This window comes from Hibiscus syriacus, unplaced genomic scaffold, assembly GCF_006381635.1.
Source record: "Hibiscus syriacus cultivar Baekdansim isolate YM2019G1 unplaced genomic scaffold, ASM638163v2 tig00117056_pilon, whole genome shotgun sequence".
NCBI classification, from domain to species: Eukaryota; Viridiplantae; Streptophyta; class Magnoliopsida; order Malvales; family Malvaceae; genus Hibiscus; species Hibiscus syriacus.
In genome coordinates, this window is record NW_024063539.1 from 6,964,323 (window position 1) to 6,983,243 (window position 18,921).

The 18,921-nt window shown below is 33.0% G+C and overlaps 2 protein-coding genes and 2 pseudogenes across 2 annotated transcripts; 3 read left to right on the plus strand and 1 right to left on the minus strand.

Moving 5' to 3' along the window:
* Nucleotides 1-1,203, minus strand: LOC120198039 (annotated as a pseudogene).
* A 1,401-nt stretch (nt 1,204-2,604) lies between these two features.
* On the plus strand, nt 2,605-3,932 carry LOC120197954 (annotated as a pseudogene).
* Nucleotides 3,933-5,838: 1,906 nt separating this feature from the next.
* On the plus strand, nt 5,839-6,321 carry LOC120198474. The gene has a single exon (XM_039199811.1). The coding sequence runs from the start codon at nt 5,839-5,841 to the stop codon at nt 6,319-6,321; it is 483 nt and encodes a 160-aa protein (XP_039055742.1).
* Nucleotides 6,322-6,482: 161 nt separating this feature from the next.
* LOC120198475 lies at nt 6,483-18,908 on the plus strand. Its single transcript, XM_039199812.1, has 3 exons — nt 6,483-7,110; nt 18,157-18,570; nt 18,628-18,908. The coding sequence occupies exons 1-3, from the start codon at nt 6,483-6,485 to the stop codon at nt 18,906-18,908; spliced, it is 1,323 nt and encodes a 440-aa protein (XP_039055743.1).
* Nucleotides 18,909-18,921: the final 13 nt, after the last annotated feature.

Here is an 18,921-nt window from a genome sequence, read left to right on the forward strand (position 1 = left end):
ACCAGTTCCATTGATTTTGCAGTTTGCAAAAGAAAACCCTGTATTATCATTCGGTGAATCCCTGCGGTGAGCCGCAATTGCACCGGTTCTCACTGCAGTGGACTCGATCACACAATCCTGTTTCAAAGAATCTAGCCTTGAGTTTCATAGTTATTGACGGACGATCTCGAAATCAAAGTAAATACTTTACCTGATATGTGATCTCGATTTACCGAATATGAAGTCGACACTGCCTCGAATGTGGGACTGGTAGAAGTAATGTGATCCGGTTTCATCCAAGAGTGTGTCCTGTGTCCCAACAACCTTGACCTTGTAGAACATTGCCTTATCACCTGAAATCCTCAGGGCCACAGCTTGCATTCCGGGTTCCCCAGGAGTTTGTATTACAGTATTCTGCAACAAAGCATTATAATAATTTTAACAAGCTGAAAGCCTGAAACGAGCTTTTTCACTGGTTTTTGAGAATCAAAAGCGAATAGTTATCACCTCAAATGTGATATCGGTTGCACAGAAGTAATCGGATAAAACGGTGACAGATGCTGATCTAAGTTCCTAGGCTAATTCCATTGTTATCTTTATCAGATGCTTTGTCTCCCCAAGAAATTATGGTGTTGGACATTTGACCGGCATTCCCAACAAATGATATATATGGCTTGCTCTTCGGGACAGTTACTTTCTCCCTGCAAAAATGATCAAAATTAGCTGAAAAATGACAGAAGAGAGGAGGACAAGCAATCCCATGAATATTAACTGTCGAGTTATACATACAAACCTGTAAGTTCCAGGAAGAATAAAAATCTTAACTCTCCGAGTATTATTTTCCGGAACCATGTCTATTGCTCCTTGAACAGTGACGGAATCTGCTCCACCATTCTTGTTAACCACGATAACTCGGCTTCGATTACGATTAACCCTCGAATCACTCAACTTTATTTGATGTTCATCCACTTTTATGTCATCCCAACTGATGAAATTCTTCAAATGCACTTCAATAGTCATCGAAAAACCGACTCGAAAACCGCACAGGAAAGCGACCACAACCATAACCAAGGAGCAGCAGCAGCCGTAATCCATAGCTTAAGATTCTGTCAAAGCTTTGGCAATCGAAAACCCAGAAACCGAGACATCCCATGTTTTACTCAGTGACTAGAATATATATTGTCGTTGAAGTCCAGGAGTTTACATATACAGTATCTGAAGTTGAAAGAGCGTGAAAGAGGTGAGACTAATGAATAAAAGGAGCGCAAAGGAGTGTGTGCACTAAACAGTAGCAAGAAGATTAAAGATTGCAAGAATCATTTGAAGAACCGAAATCAAATTTAAGTTTGATCATAATAGGACAAAGTACAAAGAGAGGGGAAGAGTTGAAAGCTGTAAACAATGGAAAAACCCAATTCAGAATCAAGAAGGAAGTTCATGAGAGTTTTGTGCATGGCCAAAATGAAAAGGGGAAAAACAGTTAAAAAAACGAGTCTTTAAAATGAGTTAATTGGGAGTTTGTTGTTTGAACATGGAGAAGGTGGTTTCTTTGATGAGTAGTTAATAGAAATCGTGAAACAAAAAGCAGCAGTTTTATGCATCTTTCAGCTGAAAATGAAAACACTAATGATATAGAAACCAGCCTCTTTTCATGATGGGTGTTATTAAATACTTGTGATTCAAACTGTTTAAATTAATAATACTGTGCACACCGGTAATTAAAGAATTTATTATTATTTTTGAGATTTTAGATTCCAACATTATATGTACGAATACAAACGTTCATTGTTAAAAAATTAAAAGCTTTTGAACACATACTATCTTATATTAAACTCAAATTTATTAAAAAAAATAATAGTATTTTTTTGTCAAGTTGATATTGAATTCGCACTTAATTAATACTAATTGGTTCAATGAGATAAAATATTAAATCTTTATATAAGATTAAAAAAATTGAATTTCGATATTATGAATAATTTAAATTAAATTATAAAAATTTATTGTTCGATTTAATTTAATTGATTAATAAATTGAATATGAACTGTTGTCAAAACACAATAAGTGAGATAATTTGCTAAATATCATTTTTCTTCATTTTAATAAGTAATTAATATTGTTGCGGGAGTTATATTAAAAATATTATTATAAAAACCTTTTGCTTTTTATTTTTAAATTAAAAAAACTTTAAATCTATTATTTATAATTAAACACGAAAATAGATTTTTATATAAAATATTTTTATCATTCAATTAAGAGTTATTTATTAGATAATTTTTAATATGAACTTTTATATAAAATAATTTTATTCAATAATATAAATAGTAATCTACAAGTGAAATTTATTGAATAACTTTAATAATAAAATGAAATATTATTCTCTTTAAAAATCTCAAATTTAAACAACAAATTATATAAAATATAATTATACTATTAATAATTAATTTTTTTAAAATAAATAATAGTTTTTTAATTACCACAAACTATTAAAAAATTAACCTTAAATATCGTTTACTCCAATAAAGATGGTTACCCCAGCACGTTTGAACCCCACAGCCTAAACCTTTTCAAATTAGAAAAAGTTTGGGCTTTCCAATAGGCCCATGAAACATCTTATCAAAAGCGGAAGAACTAAGTAAGTGGAAAGCTCTTTCGGTTTTGGATAACACTTGGAGTGTTGCAATGGCGATATCATCAATCTCTTCATCTCTAATTCCTTCTTTACCAATCCAAAATGCTTCTTCACCCCAACCAAACTTCACTTTTCTTTCTCATTCTCACCACCTTCTTTCAACCACTTGAAGCTCAGCAATAAGTCACTTAAACTTCCACAATCACCCACCAAGCTTTTTGCTGCTCCAGAAGCTTTGGAAGAGACACCCGAGGTTTGAAAATTTCCTTCCTTTTTCTTGTTTTATTTCATTTTAAGAAACGTTAAGAACTTTGAACTTTAGATTTAAGCTTTTTGTTGCTTAGAAATCATGGGAACTGAAAAGATAGTCTTTTGGCTTGATGGGGTTGAGTTCTTTTGGTTCTGCAGGTAGTAAGTTCTGAGGTTCCCAGTTCTTCATATGTTGCAGAAGCTGAAAAGGTACATATCGAGCTGTTTTTATGTTTGATAAACTTGTTAATATTATATTTTGTCGATGATAATAAGTTTTAGTTGGTAGTTGGCGGTTCACCTGTTTGAATGGAGACTGTGACTGTTGCGTTGTTATTATGTTGTTGAGAGTTGATCATGGAGGATAAAGAAGATAATATACAAGTTGTGACGGTTCTAATCTCTTTTTTAATCTTGATTAGAATATTTGTAATGATTTTTAGTGTTTATGTCAGCAGTAACGTCTTTATAGTTATTTGTAAATTAATTGTCCAAAAAGATTTCATCATCAAACCGTAGAATACGATCTCATAAGTCACATAAACTCGTCAAAGATTTTGTCTCTGTATTATAGTCTGTTAGAAGGCTACAACACCCAAGTTCATATTAGTTAAGGAGTTAACCTTGTCTATGTATTATAGCGTGTTGTTCATATTAGTTAAGGAGTTAACCTTGTTTAGCGTGTTGTTCATATTTGTTGTGACAGGCAGCGCCTAAGCAGAAGATTAGAATTAAACTCCGGTCATACTGGGTTCCCTTGATCGAGGACTCTTGCAAGCAGATACTGGATGCTGCACGGACCACCAATGCCAAGACCATGGGTCCGGTGCCCTTACCGACCAAGAAGAGGATCTATTGTGTCCTTAAATCCCCTCATGTGCATAAGGACGCAAGGTTCCACTTTGAGATCAGGACACACCAGCGCCTTATCGACATTCTCTACCCAACCGCACAAACAATTGATTCATTGATGCAGCTTGACCTCCCTGCTGGTGTGGATGTGGAAGTCAAGCTCTGAAGAAGAAACCATTGTGTTAAGTTCAGCTATAAATTTTGTATCCCATTCATTTCTTTCCCTGTTTCATCATGTTGGTAAAAGATTATACTGTTTTCTGCAACTCTTTTGTTCAACAACTTGAAGAATTATTTTTGTATTTTAAGTGATTAATTGATTCCTTTTGTCCTTGTTATGGCCATCACCATCAGCTTCATTGTTTTTGGAATAAAAATGGGTGGACAATATCATATCCCATTGATTCTCTCCATAGATCACATGATGATCACTCATATACATAGGCATAAATAAAAGAATTATTATATTAATGGGAGATTTTTTTTCTTAACTTTGACTAGCTACATAATATTTGACTAAAGATTCAATCTTTGCTTAAAGACCAAAAAAAAATGCGATTAGTGTAATGTATATTAAGTGTTATAATTGAAACAAAATTTATAAGAAATGTATAAATTTAGGATATGTCAAATTATTAACCATAACCAACAATTAATTGGTCTAGTGGGATGAGGTATTAGATCCTTAAGTAAGAGTTCGAATTCTTGTATTTGTAAATGAAACAAATTGTGTTGAGAATTTCGCCTCGTTCTGCAGTATCCGATCTGGATTAGTTGATCAATAGATCAAATATCAGCGGTTACAACAAGAAACAAAATAATAACTATAATAATAAACATTTATTGATATGTTAAAATTCTTGAATCTTGAAATTTTAATCATTTAATCTAATACATTGATATTAAAAAAAACTCTAACCTATTTTAAAGATAAAAAAGTTATTTATATATAATTCGAGGATCATAATCTTAATGTGACTTTGCACATTAATCTTAATTAAAAATTAATTTTCTCAACCTCTTCACAAGTAATTTATACTAATACAAGTATTTTATAAGACAACATATATCTTTGACTATCATACAAATACATATCTAATTAAGTTTAAAAAATATTTTTGACACCTCAAAATCAATTTTTCATCATGATATTCTCAATTTTTATATTGTTTATATATGAGTTTTTTTCAAAGTATTTTAATGCAGTCTTCTAAACACGCATTCATTTAACGATTAAAGACACTTTTTATTGTCGCAATCCGATCGACTCATGCTTGTGTGCACATTATTTCTTTTTGAATAAAATTCGTATAAATTTTTTTAAACAAATTGACTCGTTATTTTTATTTATTTCATTAGTCCTTAAATGACACCAACGTGAGACATACATCCCGCAAAACCTATCATGTTAATACAGTTGTGATCTACAAAATATGTCTTTTGAAAAACGCTCTCTACAATAACCAGCATCTACCAGAAAAACTATTACTGTAATTAGTAACTTCAGCAAAATCACCAAGACATTATTTTGGGTAAAATAAATTTCTCATATAATGATCATTCTATTTTTTTTAAATATGTGGTTTTTATAGTGTTGTATGGAAGTTGCATGTATTACCTGACATCTTCATGAATATGTAAGATCCGATGTATCCTCTCAAAATACATGTATGTTCGTAAGCTAACGACATTGCATTTCAAATATTGTCTTCCCAAAGACAGGGTCGGTTTTGGGCCTGTGCGGGCTGCCCAACCGCACATGGCCCAATTTTTGTAAGGGCCTCCAAATTTTTTTAAGTCTTTTGTATATATGTGTATTTAGGATGTTTGGCCCAAGAATTTTCAAGTCCAAGGCACACATTAAATAATATTTGACAGTCAATTTAAAAAATTCTAAAAAAGTAAAACCTAGATATCTGCCTCCTCTCTCCTCTGTAGAAACACCCTGCAAAGTAAAAAAAAAACACAAAAATCTATGCGCTCTCCTCTCCTCTACGATTGTGACTGCACTTTTCTCTTTTCCATGGTTAGTAAATGTTTTTATTATTATTTGAGTTACACACATATCTAATGTTTGAAGTTTCTAATTGTATTTGTATTGGCTATGGTATTGAACATGTTCAGAGATTATGCCTCCTAGGTTAAGAAAACATGAATCTGGACATGAAAAACGTAAAAAGAGAAAAAGACTCGAAGAACTCATTAAGTCTCAGAGTGAAGCTCTAAATAAGTTTATTCAAAGAGAACCACAAGTTTTTTCTCGAGATCAAAATGTTGTTAATGATCATGTTAATGATGTTGATGTACATGGCGAAGATGTTGATGATGCTAATAATGCTAATGTCGATGATGGCGATATTGATGGTGAAGGTGCGAATGATGTTAATAATGACCATGTTGATGATGCTAATGTTGATGTTACTCATATTGATATATTTGATCCAAGACGTTGGGATGATCTTAGTTCTGACATGATTAAGGTTCTGGTATCAAAGGGTCCTAAAAGAGATATGTCATTTGAGAAGGGTCCTAAAGATAAATTTTCAAAACGATTTTCTGCCGCTTTATATACTAGAATCCTCCCAAACAATGAGAATGTGGATAGAGAATGACTAGTATATTCTAAAGAGCTTGATAGAGTTTTTGTTTCTATTGTAAAATATTTAGGAAATGGCTTGCAAAAGGTCAGTTAGCTAATGACGGTTTTGTAGATTGGCAACATCTTAGCACCAGACTTAAAGAGCATGAAGTTGGCCTAGAACATGTCACAAACATGGCTACTTGGCTTGATATGCGTCAGAGATTAAAAAAGAATGAAACAATTAATAAAGTGGTACAAGAACAATTTGAAAAAGAGAAAGATCATTGGAAGAAAGTTCTTCAGAGAATTATTTCAATTGTAAAGTTCCTTGCTAAACATAATTTAGCTTTCCGTGGATCGAACGATAAGTTGTATCAAAAGAGCAATGGAAACTTTTTGGGTTTAATTGAAATGCTGGAAGAGTTTGACCCAGTTATTAAAGAGCACGTGAGATGTATTACAAGTGATAACATCCATGTTCACTATCTCGGTCATACAATCCAAAATGAGTTAATAACTTTGCTTGCACATGCAATCAAATCAGATATCATAAAAAAAGTTAAGCAATCAAAGTATTACTCAGTGATACTTGATTGTACCCCAGATTGCATTCATCAAGAACAAATGACTTTGATATTGAGGTATGTAAATTTCTCATCCACAAGTGTCAGTGTTGAGGAATCTTTTTTAGGATTTTTAAATGTTAATGATACCACTGGTCAGGGACTTTTTGATACAACACAAGATGAATTGAAGTCACTTGGTCTTGATATTGATGATATGCGTGGTCAAGGCTATGACAATAGATCGAATATGAAAGGTAAACATCAGGGAGTACAAAAGAAATTTCTAGATATAAATTCTAGAGCATTTTATACTTATTGTGGTTGTCATAGTCTTAATCTAGCATTATGTGACATGGCTAACTGTTGGGATTTTTGGAAGCTCGAATCGACAACCGAAACGATTTGCAAAGAGGGGTCAGAACTGTTTTTGTGTTTAGGGAGTAAGGAGATTGAAAGATAGAGAATTGCACAACAATTTATAGTGGTCGACTTCTCAACTAAGTCTACATCCACTACCTTAGCTCCTCACCAAGGTTTTTCCAACAAATTCACTAATTTGTTCTTTCTTTTGAGGACAAAGAGATAACCTTTACAATTCCCTAGTTTTTCACGGGATAAACTATAACCTTTCCCTAGATTTTACACGGGCTAAGCTAGAATCTTTCCCCTTTATAAAAGGATAAAAAAAAGTAAACAAATAAACCTCTCAAAGGTAGGTGTTTACAAGAATTAAGCTCACAAGAACAAATATTACAAGAGAAAGGAAAATAAGAATAAAAATCTCTTTTCTTGTGTTTGATTGCTTGGATAGTTGTTCTCTTACTTCTTCAAGTGTCCTCAGCTTATATTTATAGCTTGAAATGAGTTTGAAGTCGTATATAGCCGTTGGGGATGTTGTTGAAAACATTTTGATGTTTCGATATAACAAATTATGTTAAATGAATTTTAAGATTTTATAAATGATTTTCTGAGTATATTCAATTTAATTACTCGAATATCAAATTATTACTCCAACTCTTTCAAGATCAATTTCAAACCTCACTAAAAGTGTAAAATTGTGTTTTATACTTAATATATTTTTGAAACAATTTTCACAAAGTATTTTGAACCAAAATAAAGCCTAAAATCAATTTTTCAAAGGAATGCACCGATGCACCAATCCATGCATCGATGCACCAATGAATAAATTGAACATCGAATGCATTTTATGCATCGATGCACACACCATGCATCAATGCACTCAGGTTTTTATGAAAACATCAAATGCATTTGATGCATCGATGCACAAGACATGTATTGATGCACTCAGGCTATTTTGAAATATCGAATGCACTTCATGCATCTATGCACTCTTAGTGCACTAATGCACTAGGTGTCCAACGGTCAAAATATTTGAATTTTACACTTGATGCACCGATGCACCGATACACCTTGTGTATGCATCGATGCACTGATGCTCCCAACTGATTTTATTAATTTCTTTCACACTTAAACGACTCTATTGACTCCACTAATCATCCCCAACGTTCAGAATTAATTGAAGGAGTATTTAAACAACCTTAGAAGCCATTGATAAACAACAATAAAAAACAAGAAATAAGAATCAAGAGAGAATCAAAGAGAAAGCATCAAACCTCAAGTTTGAGCATTTCAAGCCTATTTTTCATTCAATATTCATTTTGCTTTCAAGAACACTACTTGTACTCAATTGTATTCATTTTTTAGTGTTCTTTTCTTTGTTCTAGAATTGTGCAAACAATCTACCTTGTGAGGATTTCCTTGTAGGTTTACAAATTTGTAATCTTCTCTTTGAGAAAGAGTGTTCTCAAGAATTGGGGTATATTATTGAGGGAGTTGTAAGGTTATCTCTTTGGCCTCAAAAGAAAGAACAAATTAGTGAATTTGTTGGAAAATCCTTAGTGTGGATAGCTAAGGTAGTGGACGTAGACTTTGGTTGAGAAAGTCGAACCACTCTAAATCGTTGTGCAAATCTTTTCAATTTTTTGCAAAATCTTCTACCAAAATTTTAATTGCCAATTCACCCCCTCTTGGCCAATTCCATCGATCGATTAACTCAACAATTGGTATCAGAGGCTCACTCATTTAAAGGTTTAATTGCCTCTTGAGTCGATTCGGGAAAAGTTACATCGATATTCAAGTCATCAATGGTCGGCGCTTCAAACTCCGACTTCATTCTCAATTTAATGCCCGTCAACAAGCCTCATTTCTTCAAAGGAGCTAACTATACTTATTGGAAGAATATAATGATGTATTTCATTCAATCAAGTGACATGGGAGCATGGAATGTCATAGAAGATGGATACATCAAACCCTTCACCCACCCGAGATTGTGGAGTGAAGGAGAGACAAAAATGTTCCAGCTCAACTCCAAAGCCATTCATATCATTTTTTGTTCTCTTGGACCGGATGAATACGGGAGAGTTTCATCTTGTACAACCGCCAAGGAGATATGGGACAAACTTCAAGTCACTCATGAAGGCACAAATGAGGTAAAAGAATCTAAAATTAGTCTTCTAACTCGTAGCTATGAAAATTTCAGGATGAAACCGGATGAAGATGTCAAAGCTATGACAGATATATTCTCCACGATTGTTAATAGTCTCAAATCATATGGAGAAATCATTACAAATGAAAAGCTTGTAAGGAAGTTAGTTTACTCTCTTCCAAAAACTTGGAAATCAAAGAAGATAACGATTATCGAGGCTAAGAACTTAAAATCCTTGACCTTCGATGAACTTATTGGCTCTTTCCTCACGCATGAAATGATGCTTAAAGAAGAGGAAGGCCTTGAGAGAAGAGAGGAGTCAAAGAAGGAGAGAGAAAAATAAGAACGTGGGAGTTGCTCTCAAATCAACAAAAGATGAGAGTGATTCGGATGAAGATGACGATAACAAGGAGATGGCATTGTTTGCCAAACGGTTCAGAAAAATGATGAGGCCAAACCGAGGAAGAAAATTCAAACGAAATGAAGGCTTCAAAAATGAACCAAAAGAGAAGGACCCGGTCATTTACTATGAATGCAAAAAATTGGGGCATATCAAATATGATTACCCACAATTGAAGAGAAATGGTCAATCAAAGAATAAGCACAAGGCTCATGTGGCTACATGGAGCGATAAAGAAGGTTTCGACGAAGAGGAACAAGAAGTAGCAAACTTGTGCTTGATGGCATTTGGGGAAGATTCTAAGGTAACCTCTAACTCATTTGATTTAGATGATTTATCTTATGATGAGTTATTAGAGGAATATAATGGGTTGGCTTCGGATTATGAGAAATTGTTTTTAAAATACAAAAATGATATTTCAAAATTGAAAAATAAAAATAATCTTATATCCAAGACCAACAATGATCTTGAAAGTAAAATCAAAGATTTACAAATCAAACTAGAAGAGTTTGAAAAGAAAAATACTGATTTGCAAAATTTACTTTCAAGAGTCAATGATAATCATCAAAAGGAAATTGATGATCTTAAAGCTTCTTTTGATAAAGTTGGAATAAAACGTTTTAAAAAAAGAGAAAATTCAAAAACCAACTTTGTTAGAAAAAAGTTTTAGAAACTACAATCATAGAGGTCCCCGAAGAACCTCTAATAGAAAAATCGTTAGAAGTATATAGGTTCCTAAAGAGCTCATTACTACTAAAGATAAGAATATCTTACACAAATGGATACCTAAGGGGACTAGGATTTTGGAAACTAATGAATATGGACCCAAAAGAATTTGGGTACCAAAAATCAAAAATCAATCTATGTTTGTAGGAAAATGAGCATTGCTACAAGGTACGAGAAACAAATTCAAACTCATGGTACCTTGATAGTGGATGCTCAAGACACATGACCGGAGACAAAAGCCGGTTCATAGAGCTTAACTCTAAAAATGGAGGAGAAGTGACTTTTGGTGATGATTCAAAAGGTCTCATTGAAGGTATAGGTACTATGGGTAATATATCTTCCATACAAATTAAGAATGTTTTATATGTAAATGGATTAAAGCATAATCTATTGAGTATTAGTCAATTGTGTGATAAGGGATTCAATGTCATGTTTGATATTAATGGTTGTAAAGTCATTGACATTGCATCTAATCGAATTATGCTTGTTGGTCATAGAATAGGAAACATATACATGGTGCATTTAGACTCTATTGATATGACTAATTTATGCCTAGTTGCTAAGGATGAGCATGATTGTTGGTTATGGCATAGGAGACTAGGACATGCTAGTATGAGTGTTTTGCAATGGCTAATTCAAAGAGACTTAGTAAGAGGGTTGCCTAAACTAAAATTTGATAAAGATAAAATCTGTGATGCTTGTGCTAAAGGAAAACAAAAGCGAGTTTCTTTTAAATCCATTAATGACGTATCAACTAATAGAGTATTACAATTGATCCATATAGATCTTTTTGGGCTAACTAGGACTACTAGCTTGGGTGGAAAACAATATGCATTTGTCTTGGTAGATGACTATTCTAGATATACTTGGTTATACTTTTAAGTACTAAAGATGAAGCATTAGAACATTTCATCATATTTTCAAAAATAATCCAATACAAAAAAAGTTACTCTATAACTAGTGTTAGGAGTGATCATGGAACTGAATTTGAAAATCTTGGATTTACTGAATTTTGTAATTCTAATGGTATTAGCCATAATTTTTCAGCACCTAGAACCCCTCAACAAAATGGAGTTGTTGAGAGAAAAAATGAACTTTAGAAGAAATGGCTAGAACCATGCTTTGTGAAAACAATTTGCCAAAATATTTTTGGGCGGAAGCCACAAATACCCGCTTGTTATGTTGTAAATCGAGTAATGATTAGGCCAATTTTAAAGAAAACTCCATATGAAATTTTTAAAAATAAAAAGCCTAACATTATCTATTTTCATCCTTTTGGATGTAAATGTTTTGTTTTAAACAACGGTAAGGACAATCTTGGCAAATTTGATGCTAAAAGTGATGAAGGAATTTTTCTGATTTATTCCTTAAATTCTAAAGCTTATCGAGTATTTAATAAAAGAACTTTAGTTGTAGAAGAGTCAATACATGTTGTTTTCGATGATAATCCCCTTCCGAGGAAGGATTTTTGTGTGAATGATGATGTAGGCATTATATATATAAATGACGTTGGAGAACCATCATCAAAGGAAGAAACGAAAGTTGAGGAAACTCAAGATCCTCTTGAGAATCCAACTATTGAAGAAAGGGAAGTATCTTATTTCAAGAGAGTACAACTATGTCAAGGATGGTGAAATTATAGGTGATCCATCCAAAAGGGTAACTACTCGATCTTCTCTTAGAAATATTTATAATTATGTTTCATTTATCTCATGCATAGAGCCTAAAAATATTAAATAAGCATTAAATGATGAACATTGGATTATGGCTATGCAAGAAGAGTTAAATCAATTTGAGAGAAGTAAAGTATGAACATTAGTTGAAAGGCCTAGTAATAAATCTACTGTAGGTACTAGATGGGTATTTAGGAATAAGCTTGATGAAAGTGGTAATATAGTGAGAAACAAGGCTAGACTTGTTGCTCAAGGGTACACTCAAGAAGAGGGCATAGACTATGATGAAACATACGCTCCTGTAGCTAGGATGGAAGCAATTAAAATGTTATTAGCATTTTCATATTTTCATGAATTTAAATTATATCAAATGGATGTTAAAAGTGCATTTTTAAATGGTTTTATAAAAGAAGAAGTGTATGTGGAACAACCTTCTGGTTTTGAAGATTCAAAATTTCCAAATCAAGTTCTTAAATTGACAAAAGCTCTTTATGGTTTAAAACAAGCTCCTAGAGCTTGGTATGAAAGATTGTTAAACTTTTTAATTGAAAAATTGCTTTTCAAAAGGGAAGGTTGACACTACATTGTTTTTAAAGCATAAAGGTAAAGATTTATTAGTAGTTCAAATTTATGTTGATGATATAATATTTGGTTCTACTAATGATGTTCTTTGCCAAGAATTTTCTAAGCTAATGCAAAGTGAATTCGAGATGAGCATGATGGGGGAGGTCTCATTTTTCTTGGGACTCCAAATCAAGCAAAGAAAAGATGACATCTTCATCAATCAAGCTAAGTACGTTAAAGATATGCTCAAGAAGTTTGGACTGGAAAATGGGAAACCTCATGATACTCCAATGAGCTCATTAACAAAGCTTGACATAGATGAATGAGGTAAATGTGTGGATGTTAAATTATATAGGTCAATGATTGGCTCTTTGCTTTATCTAACCGCAAGTAGACCAGACATTATGTTTAACGTTTGCTTATGTGCTAGATTTCAATCATGCCCTACGGAATCACATTTACTAGCTGTTAAGAGAATCTTTAGATACCTTAAAGACACTCCTAGTTTAGGACTTTGGTATCCTAGAGACTCTAGCTTTAGCTTGCATGCCTTCTCTAATGTGGATTATGGAGGATGCAAATTAGATAGGAAAAGCACCTCTGGTACTTGCCAATTCCTTGGAAATATGTTGATTTCTTAGTTTTCAAAGAAACAAAATTATGTGGCATTATCTACCACTGAAGCGGAATACATTTCAGCCGGTAGTTGTTGTGCACAAGTTTTATGGATGAAACAACAACTTTTTGATTATGGAATTGAAGTAGGTACCATTTCTATCAAGTGTGACAATACTAGTGCTATTTGTCTCACTAAAAATCCCATCCAACACTCTAGAACTAAGCACATTGAAATAAGACATCACTTCATTAGAGACCATGTCACTAAGGAATATGTAGTTCTAGAATTTGTTGATACTTTGCACCAATTAGCGAATATCTTTACAAAACCTTTAGACAAAGAAAGATTTTGGACACTTAGAAGAGAATTAGGTTTAACTGACCTATCTTTACTTAGTGTTTAAATTATTTTTAGCACTTTTAAGAATAAATGAAAAATGCTTATAATAATAATTTTTGATTGCATTCTTTGCTATTAGTTAGGGGGAGTTTATGTTCTTTAGTGAAAATTAACTTTATGTTCAAATGTAGTTTAAGGATTGATTTGATTGATTGAACATTATTAATTTTCAATATATGAGTTGCCAATACCACTAGAGCTAATTAATTTAGCATTTTGAGTGTTTAAAATGGATTTTTAACATTTTTTTGCTTAATGTATCGATACACTTAACAGTGCATCGATGCATCCCTTTGAATGTGCATCGATACATCATGAAGATGCACTGATGCACTCCTTGAATGTGCATCGATGCACAAAGCCATTCATCGATGCATCCGTCGGGTTTTGGGTTTAAAAGGCTTATTTTCTTATTTGTTTCAAACCCTAAAACTAAACTCTCATCAACCGTACGCCTCTCTTCCTCTCTAAATTCTCCTTCTGCTCAAAATTAACAAGAAATTGTCGGATTCTTCGAGCTTTTCATCTCCATATCCTGCTACTATCATTAAATCGAGCAAAATAACTTCTCATTCTCATCAATCCGAAATTTTCAAGGTATTTTTCTAAAAAAAACCCTCTATTTTATCATATTTTTATTTTAGAACTAGTTTATATTAGTTCTAGGATGAACATTATATCGGGCATTGATTGTTTGATGATTACAAACTAGATTTTACAACTAATTTCTTCAAAAACTCACAAATTTTCAATGAATTTTTGAATTTTTGAAATAAAAAAATCGTAAATATAAATTTAATTTTTAAATTTGATGTTTTTGATTTAATTATGTTGTTTTCATGAAATACTATACATATTATATTTTTCAAACATTGTTTTCTAAATAGTTTTTCAAAACTATGCCCATTAGGATTCGGTTTAGAAAACCTTGAATTATTGTGGACTCAATTGAGTTTTGAGATTGATTATTTTGCATACATGTGTTTCAAAATTACAGGTTATATTCCTTATTCCATTCCTTAATTATGTCAAATCCTAAAAGCCCTAGGACCTCTTCATCGAGTCATTCAAACTGACCTCCCATACCTCTTCAACCTAAAAATCCAAACCAAATGATCAAAACATTAAAGGATCCCGTTTTAATATGCTTGAATGTCGTAGAGACGACTTGTACCATAGGTATATAAATTCTTTCCAATCTTATAGAATACGGGGAAGAGCGTATTCCTTCTATTCAAGCCATGATTGATATTGACTTCGAATATCTTCCGATTCTCAAAACATGGAAGTTTGATAAAATGTTTCCCCTAAAACCTATCGTCTATCATCAGTTAGTCCATATTTTCTACTCTAATGTGGTATGTATTCAAAACCAGACTCAATGTGGAACTATAGCAATCAGATCCTACCTTTTAGGACAATATATTAATATTGACCCCGAGACTATAGCTTTACATTTTGGGCTAGATGACGATGGTCTATATAATGAGAAAGAAACTGTGGATTATACCTATGTTCCAAATGCTATGTTCCAAATGCTATGTTCCAAATGCTAGTGTTAGTACTCTACGATCTCATCACGATCGTCTTCTTCATTTGATGATCTCTTGGTGGTTTAGACCATCCGGAGGTAGGTACTCCACTCTTCGTATTAGGGATTTATAGTGGATGCACTGTCTTAAGAATAAGAACAAAATAAATTTGCCACACATTATATTTAGTGAGCTAGTAGATACCATAAACATTGTTCCTTCAAAACATGTTGAAACATTAGTTTATGGATGTCTTATTAGCAATATTTTTATCAAACTCGGTCTTAACGTCTCTCTTGACAATCTCATTCCTCTTCAAAACCCAATCAATCTCACCTCGTTGAAGAAAGCTGATTGGAAACAGGACGAGGAAACTGGTCTATGGGTCTTTCGACCCTCTAAGCAAACTCCGGGAGCTAGTTCTTCACGAACTGCTCCTAGCTCTTGTCGTGCTCCTCCTCCTCCTCCGGCATCGGCTGCAGATGATGATCCCGAGCTTCAAGGATTATTTCAAGACATTGACGATCCCGACAATGCATCGACACCACAAGAGGATCAAATGCCTTTATATTTTCATTCGTTTTTGGAGACATTTGATTTACGGTTTTCTTCCATAGAATCCCATTTGACTGTTAACAACGAAGCGGTGAATCATCGCTTAGACACTTTGGAAGCTCAATAAATGGAGTTTCAACGGCAGATGCTTGAACATATGGATGCTCTCTCTCTCGAGATGCAAGCACGATTTCCTCCTCCTCCCGATCCTTCTATGGACGAGTAGACCTTGATTTTTGTTTGTTTTGGATCAACTTAGTCTTTTAATTGTTAAAACATTTTGAATGCTTTTGGGATTGTTTTTCCTTTGATTGTTGGATGATTGGATGTTTAAACTTTTTATATATATTTGGTTTGGTTTCTTTTTGAGCTTAATGTTTATTTTTGCATCATTAGACATATATGACCAATTATACATTACATGTTTATGAATATTGATTATGAAACTAATGGCTAACCTTTCTCTTGATCTTTGATCTTAGCAGCTTAAACTTTAAGTTTCTAAAAACAATTTGGCTAAGTTTTTCAAATCCTTGTTTAAAATCGTTTTAGCGTCTTTTTGATTTAACAAAAAGGGGGAGAAATGTTATGGGGAGAAGTATTATAGTAAGGGGGAGTAATTTTTCAAAATTGATTTCAAAAATAATTTTCAAATCTTAAAATTACTCAAATGTTTTGTTATATCAAAAAGGGGGAGATTGTTGAAAACATTTTGATGTTTCAATATAACAAATTAAGTTAAATGAATTTTAAGATTTTAGAAATGATTTTTTGAGTATATTCGATTTAATTACTCGAATATCAAATTATTACTCCAAGTCTTTCAAGATCAATTTCAAACCTTACTAAAAGTGTAAAATTGTGTTTTATACTTAATATATTTTTGAAACAATTTTCACAAAGTATTTTGAACCAAAATCAAGCCTAAAATCAATTTTTCAAAGGAATGCACCGATGCACCAATCCATGCATCGATGCACCAATGAATAAATTGAACATCGAATGCATTTTATGCATCGATGCACACACCATGCATCGATGCACTCAGGTTTTTATGAAAACATCGAATGCATTTGATGCATCGATGCACAAGACATGCATCGATGCACTCAGACTCTTTTGAAACATCGAATGCACTAAGGGTCCAACGGTCAAAATATTTGAATTTTACACTTGATGCACCGATGCACCTTGTGTATGCATCGATGCACTGACGCTCCGAACTAATTTTATTAATTGTTTTTTACACTTAAACGGCTCTATTGACTCCACTAATCATCCCCAACATTCAGAATCAATTGAAGGAGTATTTAAACAAGCTTAGAAGCCATTGATAAACAACAAGAAAACACAAGAAACAAGAATCAAGAGAGAATCAAAGAGAAAGCATCAAACCTCAAGTTTGAGTATTTTAAGCCTATTTTTCATTCAATAATCATTTTGCTTTCAAGAACACTACTTGTACTCAATTGTATTCATTTTTTGGTGTTCTTTTCTTTGTTCTAGAATTGTGCAAACAATCTACCTTGTGAGGATTTCCTTGTAAGTTTGCAAATTTGTAATATTCTCTCTGAGAAAGAGTGTTCTCAAGAATTGGGGTTCTTGAGGGAGTTGTAAGGTTATCTCTTTGGCCTCAAAAGAAAGAACAAATCAGTGAATTTGTTGGAAAATCCTTAGTGTGGATAGCTAAGGTAGTGGACGTAGACTTTGGTTGAGAAAGTCAAACCACTCTAAATCGCTGTGCAAATCTTTTCAATTTTCTGCAAAAGCTTCCACCAAAATTTTAATTGCCAATTTACCCCCTCTTGGCTAATTCCATCGATCGATTAACTCAACAGATGTTTTGGAGCCGTTTGGGGATTATTTTTCTACAAAAATAGGCTGCTAAAAACAGAGTGTATCGGTACACTATCAAAGTGTATCGATACCCCTTCATTAAATTTAAATTTTATGACCGTTGGGCTGTGTGAACAGTGAGTGCATCGGTACACTGGAGCAGTGCAGCGGTACACCTTTTACATTCGATATTTTTTAGCATCAGTACTATTCATTACTGTTCACACAGTATCAGTACTGTTCATCAAAATATTTTTGTGCTCAATTTCAAATTAAATGGACTTTGAATTACTTTTGAAACCTTTTTAAAACTTTGAATAAATTCAATTCAAGTCCAAAAACATTTTGCCTTTAAATTTGTTATATCGAAACATAATTCAACACTAACACTTGTGGAAAAGCTAGAGATTTTTTGGAGTAATACAACGCATATACACAATATTTTCCGATTCTTCTAAAAGGTGGCAAATTTTGAAGGATAATGTTCAAGGACTGGCACTTAAGTCGTTGTCAACCACATGCTGGGAAAGTCATGTTGATAATGTCAAAGCTATTAGATTTCAGATTGTGGAAGTAAGAGAAGCTTTACTTCAAGTTGCAAAGAACGATAATGATTCCAAAATAAAAAGTGAAGCTAAATCTTTAGCAACAAATGAGTTTGGCGATTTTGAGTTTTTAGTTTCGATTGTCATTTGGTTCGATATATTATACACCGTAAATTTAGTGAGCAAAAACTTACAATCCAAAGATATGCTTATTGATGTTGCTATTAAAGAAGTTAAAGGTTTGATCTCTTTCTTTGAGGAGTTTAGAAACACGGGGTTCTCAAAAGCTGTCGATATTGCTAAGCAAATTGCAACTGAAATGGATGTTGATCTTGTCTTCCCTCAAAGACGTGTAATTCGTAGGAAAAGATAATTTGACGAGAGTTCAATTAATCAAGATGCTTCTTTTTCTATAGAGGAGTCATTTAAAGTCAACTACTTCATGTACATTGTTGATCAAGCAATTGCTTCTCTTACAACAAAGTTTGAACAATACAAAGAGTACGAGAAAATTTTTGGTTTCTTGTTCTCTTGTGACAAGTTGAAGTTCTTTGATGACAACCACCTTAAGTCATGTTGTAGTCATCTTGAAGATGCACTCAAGAAAAACGGACGATCATATATTGATGCAAATGAACTCTATGTGGAGCTAAGGTTACTTAACAATTTCTTGCCAGGAAAATATGAGACCTACTGATGTTTTAAAATTT

Bases quoted from the DNA above. Each gene is read 5' to 3' on its own strand.
- LOC120198474 (XM_039199811.1), top strand. From the start codon at position 5,839: ATGCCTCCTAGGTTAAGAAAACATGAATCTGGACATGAAAAACGTAAA.
- LOC120198475 (XM_039199812.1), top strand. From the start codon at position 6,483: ATGGCTACTTGGCTTGATATGCGTCAGAGATTAAAAAAGAATGAAACA. The intron at 7,111-18,156 runs GTAAACATCAGG...ATAATGTTCAAG, and splicing joins CAATAGATCGAATATGAAAG to GACTGGCACTTAAGTCGTTG. The intron at 18,571-18,627 runs GTAGGAAAAGAT...CTTTTTCTATAG, and splicing joins CCCTCAAAGACGTGTAATTC to AGGAGTCATTTAAAGTCAAC.